At 42.0% G+C, this 9427-nt stretch overlaps 1 protein-coding gene across 2 annotated transcripts in view; it reads left to right on the top strand.

Annotated features, from left to right (window-relative positions):
• Positions 1 to 69: 69 nt before the first annotated feature.
• Positions 70 to 9427, top strand: part of LOC144671382 (trafficking protein particle complex subunit 6b-like) — a 29326-nt gene continuing 19968 nt past the window's right edge. Inside the window, exons 1-4 of one of the 2 annotated variants that reach the window (XM_078533258.1) lie at positions 70 to 374; positions 5047 to 5117; positions 7370 to 7487; positions 7802 to 7885. In XM_078533258.1, coding sequence (XP_078389384.1) covers positions 294 to 374; positions 5047 to 5117; positions 7370 to 7487; positions 7802 to 7885 — 354 coding nt within the window. In that variant the 5' untranslated portion in view covers positions 70 to 293. The remainder of the gene's footprint in view (positions 375 to 5046; positions 5118 to 7369; positions 7488 to 7801; positions 7886 to 9427) is intronic. The other variant, XM_078533257.1, reaches the window with a different exon arrangement.

The raw sequence follows: 9427 nt of genomic DNA, 5'->3' as shown, positions 1-9427 counted from the left end.
TCTCTCCCGGATTTGGGTCCGGGAAGCGGCTGAAACGGGGAGAAATTTCCCGGTTTCTCCGGTCGGAGATTTTATTCTTCAATAAATTTCGGTCAAGTGGCCGGAGCGGGATGGTCAGTGTCCGGAACAACTGACCCTCACTCCGGGCAAACTGAGCGGCGGCCACCGGGTCAGGGAGGCGGGGTTTGGGTTCCCGTCACCGGGAGAGAAACCTTCAAAACCCCGAAACCCTCAAACCCCGAACCCCCGGACCCCAAACCCCGGGACTAGGCCTCGAGCCTCGGACTCACCTGATGGGAGACGCGGTTTTGTTCGAGTTGCTTCACCTGGAGATTGTGGCCCAGATTTACAAACAGCCCGAGGCCGGAGATACGGTAAAACCTAATAAAACCCTATAAATACCCCGAAATAAACCCTATAAATACCCCGAAATAAACCCTATATATACCCCGAAATAAACCCTATAAATACCCCGAAATAAACCCTATATATACCCCAAAATAAACCCTATAAATACCCCGAAATAAACCCTATAAATACCCCGAAATAAACCCTATAAATACCCCAAAATAAACCCTATAAATACCCCAAAATAAACCCTATAAATACCCCGAAATAAACCCTGTATATACCCCAAAATAAACCCTATAAATACCCCAAAATAAACCCTATATATACCCCAAAATAAACCCTATATATACCCCAAAATAAACCCTATAAATACCCCAAAATAAACCCTATAAATACCCCGAAATAAACCCTATAAATACCCCAAAATAAACCCTATATATACCCCAAAATAAACCCTATAAATACCCCAAAATAAACCCTATAAATACCACAAAATAAACCCTATAAATACCCCGAAATAAACCCTATATATACCCCAAAATAAACCCTATAAATACCCCAAAATAAACCCTATAAATACCCCAAAATAAACCCTATATATACCCCAAAATAAACCCTATAAATACCCCAAAATAAACCCTATATATACCCCAAAATAAACCCTATATATACCCCAAAATAAACCCTATAAATACCCCAAAATAAACCCTATAAATACCCCAAAATAAACCCTATAAATACCCCAAAATAAACCCTGTAAATACCCCAAAATAAACCCTGTATATACCCCAAAATAAACCCTATAAATACCCCGAAATAAACCCTGTATATACCCCAAAATAAACCCTATAAATACCCCAAAATAAACCCTGTAAATACCCCAAAATAAACCCTGTATATACCCCAAAATAAACCCTATAAATACCCCGAAATAAACCCTATATATACCCCGAAATAAACCCTATATATACCCCGAAATAAACCCTATATATACCCCAAAATAAACCCTATAAATACCCTGAAATAAACCCTATAAATACCCCGAAATAAACCCTGTAAATACCCCGAAATAAACCCTGTATATACCCCAAAATAAACCCTGTATATACCCCAAAATAAACCCTGTATATACCCCAAAATAAACCCTGTATATACCCCAAAATAAACCCTATAAATACCCCGAAATAAACCCTATAAATACCCCGAAATAAACCCTATAAATACCCCAAAATAAACCCTGTATATACCCCAAAATAAACCCTGTATATACCCCAAAATAAACCCTGTATATACCCCAAAATAAACCCTGTATATACCCCAAAATAAACCCTATAAATACCCCAAAATAAACCCTGTATATACCCCAAAATAAACCCTGTAAATACCTCAAAATAAACCCTATAAATACCTCAAAATAAACCCTATAAATACCCCAAAATAAACCCTATAAATACCCCAAAATAAACCCTGTATATACCCCAAAATTAACCCTGTATATACCCCAAAATAAACCCTGTATATACCCCAAAATAAACCCTGTATATACCCCAAAATAAACCCTGTATATACCCCAAAATAAACCCTGTAAATACCCCAAAATAAACCCTGTATATACCCCAAAATAAACCCTGTAAATACCCCAAAATAAACCCTGTAAATACCCCAAAATAAACCCTGTAAATACCCCAAAATAAACTCTGTAAATACCCCAAAATAAACCCTATATATACCCCGAAATAAACCCTATAAATACCCCGAAATAAACCCTATAAATACCCCAAAATAAACCCTGTATATACCCCAAAATAAACCCTGTAAATACCCCAAAATAAACCCTGTATATACCCCAAAATAAACCCTGTAAATACCCCAAAATAAACCCTGTAAATACCCCAAATTAAACCCTGTATATTCCCCAAATAAACCCTATAAATGCCCTGAAATAAACCCTGTATATTCCCCAAATAAACCCTATAAATGCCCCGAAATAAACCCTATAAATGCCCCGAAATAAACCCTATAAATGCCCCGAAATAAACCCTGTATATTCCCCAAATAAATCCTATAAATACCCCAAAATAAACCCTGTATATTCCCCAAATAAACCCTATAAATGCCCCGAAATAAACCCTGTATATTCCCCAAATAAACCCTATAAATACCCCAAAATAAACCCTGTATATCCCCCAAATAAACCCTATAAATATCCCGAAATAAACCCTGTATATCCCCCAAATTAAACCCTGTATATCCCCCAAATTAAACCCTGTATATCCCCCAAATTAAACCCTGTATATCCCCCAAATTAAACCCTATAAATACCCCAAATTAAACTCTATAAATACCCCAAATTAAACCCTATAAATACCCCAAAATAAACCCTATAAATACCCCGAAATAAACCCTATAAATGCCCCGAAATAAACCCTGTATATCCCCCAAATAAACCCTATAAATACCCCAAATTAAACCCTATAAATACCCCAAAATAAACCCTATAAATACCCCGAAATAAACCCTATAAATACCCCGAAATAAACCCTATAAATGCCCCGAAATAAACCCTGTATATCCCCCAAATAAACCCTATAAATACCCCAAAATAAACCCTATATATGCCCCAGATAAGCCCTACAAAGACCCTAAAATAAATATTTATTATTTATATCCCAGAATAAATCCTATATATATGCTAAAATAAACCCTATTAAAACCCTATACATACCCCAAATTAAACCCTATTAAAACCCTAAAATAAACCCTATATATACCCCAAATTAACCCTATATATATGATAAAATTAACCCTATATGTAATCATAAAATTAACCCTATATGTACCCTAAAATAAACCCTATTAAAACTCTATATATACCCCAAATTAAACTTTATTAAAACCCAATATATACCCTAAAATTAACCCCACAACAAATCCTATATATACCCCAAAATAAACCCTATATAATATCTGAAATAAACCCTATCTATACCCCAAAGTTAACCCTATATATACACTAAAATAAACCCCAAAATAAACCCTTTTAAAACTCTATATCTACCCCAAAGTAAACCTTATTACAACCCTATAGATACCCCATAAAACCCTATGTATACACCCCAAAATATATCTTATTAAAGCCCTGTATATACACCAAAATAAACCCTATTAAAACCCTATATATCCTAAAATAAACCCTATTAAAACCCTATATGTACCCCAAAATAAACCCTATATATACTCCAAAATAAACCCTATATATACCCTAAAGTAAATCCTATTGACCTATATACACATTAAAATAAACCCTATATATATCCTAAAATAAATCCTATTAAAACCATATATATATACCCTAAAATAAACCCACATTTAAAAATCCTATAAATACCATACGATATACTTTAATGTAAAACCTAAAATATATCCTTAAAACCCTAACCCTCAGCACAATCCCAATAGCCTGAGGCCGGAGACACAGTAACTCGAATATAAACCCTATATATCCAATATATGGGGTATATCCTATATATGTCACCTTAATCCTTAATAAAACCTAATACCCTCAAATATTCACCTAATACACTCCAATATTCCCTAAAACTCCCTATTCCTGAAATAGACCCCAATATAACTCTAATGCGCTACAATAGTCCATAAAACCCCTTAATATAACTCTAATGTAATATGCCTAGTCTGTCCCCAATAGACCAAATACCCCTAAAATCCCTTAATGTGCCCCTCAATATCCCCCACACAAGAGTCCAATGGGTTAAGGCCCCAGGCTTTGAACCTTCACATTATTCCAATCCCTCCCTCCCCATGCTGCAGTCCCTGAAACATATTGCTGTTTATGGGAGCTTGCTGTGAACAAATTGGCTGCCACGTTTCCTACATTACAATGATGCCTATGCTTCAAAAGTAATTCATTGGCTGTAAATCACTTTGGGATGCCCTGAGGTGGTGAAAGGTGCGATGTAAATGCAGGTTTTTCGACCCCAGCCTCAAACTCTGGATTACTGCCATCAGTCACAAACATCTGAAAATTCACATCCCTTCGCTGTAAACGTTTTCTTATAACCAGCTCCCTAACTCTTCCCTTCCCTGACTCATACTTGGAATCCAATGTTCTCTGTCAGGGGTGACTGTATAAATGCAGGTTGTTTGTCACTAACAAATAATTTTATTTCAGTTACATTTCTGACATTGCCTTTGATGACCCTCTCACACTATGTTGTAAAGGTGGTCCTTTTCTGGATCTTGGCAGGAATTTTATGTGGGAGTCAGTGTTTGCACCTTTCCTGGTATGTGTTGTGTCTGTGGCTAAATGTTGTGGGACCTGGATCCCACCATCGAAAGAAAGAACCTGCCAGTTCCCAGGTCATCAAGTGCTTAATGCTGCCTTCAGCTCTGAGTGCCACACCTCAGGAAGGAGATGTTGGCCTTGGAGGGATGTAGCACAGATTCACCAGAATGATGCCTGTGCTAAAAAACTTTGGTTATGGTGACTGGTTGCATGGATTTGATTTGTAGTCCTTTGGGTTTAGAAGGTAGAGTGATGATCTGACTGAAATCTTTGATAGGTGCAAGTCTGATTGGGAATTATATCCAAGGAGTTAATCGTGTTCTCTGAGGGGTGTATTACACTGTTAAATTGACTCTAATGCAGGATCTGTTGAAATCATTTTTTATTTCCAGCAGGAGCACGGGAAAAGCCTTTCCACATTGGAAGGGATGGGTTTCCGGGCAGGACAAGGTTTGATCGAGAGGTTAGTGGTCAACATGTCTCAGAGACCTGCTATCTTTACGTTACAGTGCAGGAGAGACGATAACATTTAACTGGCTCTGTGAAATGACCTGGTAGGTCTATCATGTCTTTGTGCATGCAGTGCACTTTGATCAGGCCTGTCTCAGAATTTCTTTATGCAAAATGTTTCACTCTTGTTCATTGTCTCTGGTCTGACTCTTCCCTTCCTGCAGTGCTACGATGGGCAGAGTTCAGTCTCAAATAAAACCCTATGCCACCAAACTTGGTATTATAAATGTATTGGTGCAAAGAGTGCGCAGAACATCAGTTAAGTGCGATATATCTTTCTGTCATGTACAAGCCTACCGACTCCCACAGCTACCCTGATACAGCTCCTCACAACCCGCTTCCTGTAAGGACTCCATCCCATTCTCTCAGTTCCTTCGCCTCCGTCGCATCTGTTCTGATGATGCCACTTTCAAAAACAGTTCCTCTGACATGTCTTCCTTAACCGAGATTTTCCACCCACGGTCGTTGACAGGGCCCTCAACCGTGTCCGGCCCATCTCCCGCGCATCCGCCCTCACACCTTCCTCTCCCTCCCAGAACCATGTCCCCCTTGTCCTCACTTGTCACCCCACTAGCCTCCGCATTCAAAGGATCATCCTCCGCCATTTCCGCCAACTCCAGCATGATGCCACCACCAAACACATCTTCCCTTCACCCCACCCCGGCGGCATTCCGCAGGGATCGTTCCCTCCGGGACACCTTGGTCCACTCCTCCATCACCCCCTACACCTCAACCCCCTCCCATGGCACCTTCCCATGCAACCGCAGAAGGTGCAACACCTGCCCCTTTTACTTCCCCCCTCCTCACCAACCAAGGGCCCAAACACTCAAGTGAAGCAGCACTTCACTTGCACTTCCCTCAATTTAGTCTACTGCATTCGCTGCTCCTAATGCGGTTTCCTCTACATTGGAGAGACCATACGCAGACTGGGTGACCGCTTTGCAGAACACCTTCGGTCTGTCCGCAAGCATTACCCAGACCTCCCTGTCGCTTGCCATTTCAACACTCCACCCTGCTCTCATGCCCACATGTCCGTCCTTGGCCTGCTGCAATGTTCCAGTGAAGCTCAACGCAAACTGGAGGAACAGCACCTCATCTTCTGATTAGGCACTTTACAGCCTTCCGAACTGAATATTAAGTTCAACAATTTTAAATCATGAACTCTCTCCTCCATCCCCAACCCCTTTCCGATCCCCCTTTTTCCCAATAATTTATATAGATTTTTCTTTTCCCACCTATTTCCATTATTTTTAAATGTATTTCCAAATGTATTGTTTTATCTCTACCTTTTAGCCTATTTCGATCCCTTCCCCCCACCCCACCCCCACTAGGGATATCTGTACCTTGCTCGTCCTGCTTTCTACCCTTAATGTCACTTATTAGCACATTTCTTACATAACATCACCACCGTCAACACCTCTTTGTCATTTTGTCTATGACATCTTTTGGTTATCTCCACCTATCACTGGCCCCCTATCCAGCTTTACCTGTCCCACCCCCCTTAAACCAGCTTATATTTCACCTCTCTTCTATTTTTCCTTAGTTCTGTTGAAGAGTCATACGGACTCGAAACGTTAACTGTGCTCCTCTCCGCAGATGCTGTCAGACCTGCTGAGTTTTTCCAGGTATTTTTATTTTTGTTTTTACTCTGAATTGCTGTTGCTTTAGAAATGAATAGCAGGACACTCTACTAATTGATTAAACTGTTCCTTATCTCCTGTAAAGTTCAGCTCATCCAAAACTCTGCTGCCTGAATCATAACTCATACCGAGTCCCATTCACCCATCCTGCCCCACTGACCTACATTGGTACCCATTCTGGCAACAGCTCAGTTTTAAAATTCTTGTCCTTGGTTTCAAATCTCCCCAATACCTCATTCCTTCATATCACTAAAACTCCTTTCAGCCCAACAACCGTCCAAGATCTCTGCAGTCTTCTCGTTGTGATCTCTTGTGCATCCCACTATCTTAATCCCTCCATCATTGGCAGTCATGCCTGAGCCCTAAGCTGTGGAATTCCCTCCTTAAAGCTCTCCACCTCTTCTCGCTGCAGATGCTCCTTAAAACCTCCTTTTTTGACCAAGCTTTTAGTCACATGTCCTAATATGTCCTTACATGTCTTGGTGTGCAATTTTGGCTCCTATGAAGAGTCTTGGGATGCTTTGCTATGTTATAAGTGCCATATAAATACAGGTTGTTGCTGTAGGTTCACCAAGGAGACACCATCCTTCAAAGATGAGCTGGACATTATGAAGTTTATCTGTAAGGAATTCTGGACCAACCTCTTCTGGAAACAGATTGATAACCTGCGAACAAACCACCAGGTGAGTGGAGCCTCGCACAGAGCCTCTGCTGCTCAGAGATTAACTGGGGAGGGAGGGTTCGAAAGAGGGAGTTGAGCTTTATTAGGGAGCTTCTATAATGGGGGAGTCTTCCCCCCCCCCCACCCCCCCCAACTCCATTGGGGAGTGAGCAGCGATTTATAAAGAGGAGGTTTAGTCCTTTCAGGGTGAGGGGCTTTCTAAACAGAGTGGGAGGGGGATTGGGGAGGAATGAGGGGTTTTCTGACAAGGTATTGGGCAGAGTGAAGCTCCAATCCCTTGCCAGGTGGTTCATTGATGCTTTGTCCTTTTCTCAGGGAACCTACGTGCTCCAGGACAATCGCTTCAGACTCCTCACCCCGATCTCCAGCGGGAAGCAGTACTTGGAAGAGGCACCAAAGGTACCTGGCCCTTTGTTATGAAAAACCTGATTACATTAAAGATGCTGTAATAATGCACGGATTGTTGCTGTGTCTAACGGCCCTCTATGCATCACAGTGATGCACTGTATCATCTGAAATAGATAAAGCAAATTGACCATTGATCCAATGTCTGACATAGAAAATAGGAGCAGCAGTATTTCACTTGGTCCTTTGAGCCTGCTGTGTCATTCAATATGGTCAGGCTGACCCTCTACCTCAACGCCATACTCCTGCTCTCTCCCCATTCCCCTTGATGCCTTTAAAAGTCCAGAAATCTATCTATTTCCTTCTTAAATATATTCAGTGACTTGGCCTCCATGGCCTTCTCTCCGACTCTTCAATGCTAATGTATGCCAAGGCAGGGAAGTGCAACCATTGGAGTTCATCCCACCCTTTGATCACTGGCTGTTCCTTCCACTCATCTCGTGGCCTCATCCACCATGTTTCAGCTACGTCCTCCCACCCTGCATTAATGCCCACATACTCTGAGATACTGAGTGTAGTTGCTTCCATCTCTCCCTCTGACCGTCTTACTTTACACACTCTGGCAGGCACTCCTGACATGCTTTTGCCTTGCTCCCCCTGATCCTACCTTGAGGTTCTCCCGCCACTTCACGGCTCTGCATCTCTGCTCTCCATTGTTGAGCATGTTGTGAGAGTTAATGTTGGTGTATAAATAAAATTTGTTGCTGAAAGACAGTTTATTTCTGATTAAAATTAGTTGTTGATTATCCCCAATTTCAGCAATTCTGATCCAGAATGTCAGCACTAATTCTGGGCTGACACTCCGTGCTGAGGGAGCGCTACACTGCCGGAGAATCAGTATTGAGAGAATGCTGCATTATTTGAGGGTCAGTACTGAAGGAGCACCAAACAGTCAGAGGGTCAGTATTGAGTGAGCACTGTATAGTTGCAGGGTCAATACTGAGGGAGTTCTGCACTGTTGCAGTATCTGTATTGAGGGAGCAATGCACTGTCGGAGAATCAGTATTGAGGGAGTGCTGCACTGTTGGAGGATCAGTGCTGAGGCAGTGCTGCACTGTTGGAGGATCAGTGCTGAGGCAGTGCTGCACTGTTGGAGGATCAGTGCTGAGGGAGTGCTGCACTGTCGGAGGATCAGTATTGAGGGAGTGCTGCACTGTTGGAGGATCAGTATTGAGGGAGTGCTGCACTGTTGGAGGATCAGTATTGAGGGAGTGCTGCACTGTTGGAGGATCAGTATTGAGGGAGTGCTGCACTGTTGGAGGATCAGTATTGAGGGAGTGCTGCACTGTTGGAGGATCAGTATTGAGGGAGTGCTGCACTGTTGGAGGATCAGTATTGAGGGAGTGCTGCACTGTTGGAGGATCAGTGCTGAGGGAGTGCTGCACTTTCAGAGGGTCAGTGCTGAGGGCGTGCTGCACTGGCAGAGGATCAGTATTGAGGGAGTGCTGCACTGTCGGAGGATCAGTATTGAGGGAGTGCTGCACTGTTGGAGGATCAGTGCTGAGGTAGTGCTGCACTGTCGGAGGATCAGTATTG

This window comes from Cetorhinus maximus, chromosome 32 (genome assembly GCF_964194155.1).
Source record: "Cetorhinus maximus chromosome 32, sCetMax3.hap1.1, whole genome shotgun sequence".
Taxonomy (NCBI): domain Eukaryota; kingdom Metazoa; phylum Chordata; class Chondrichthyes; order Lamniformes; family Cetorhinidae; genus Cetorhinus; species Cetorhinus maximus.
Note: the sequence above shows the minus strand (reverse complement) of the source record. Positions and strands in the feature narration are given on the sequence as shown.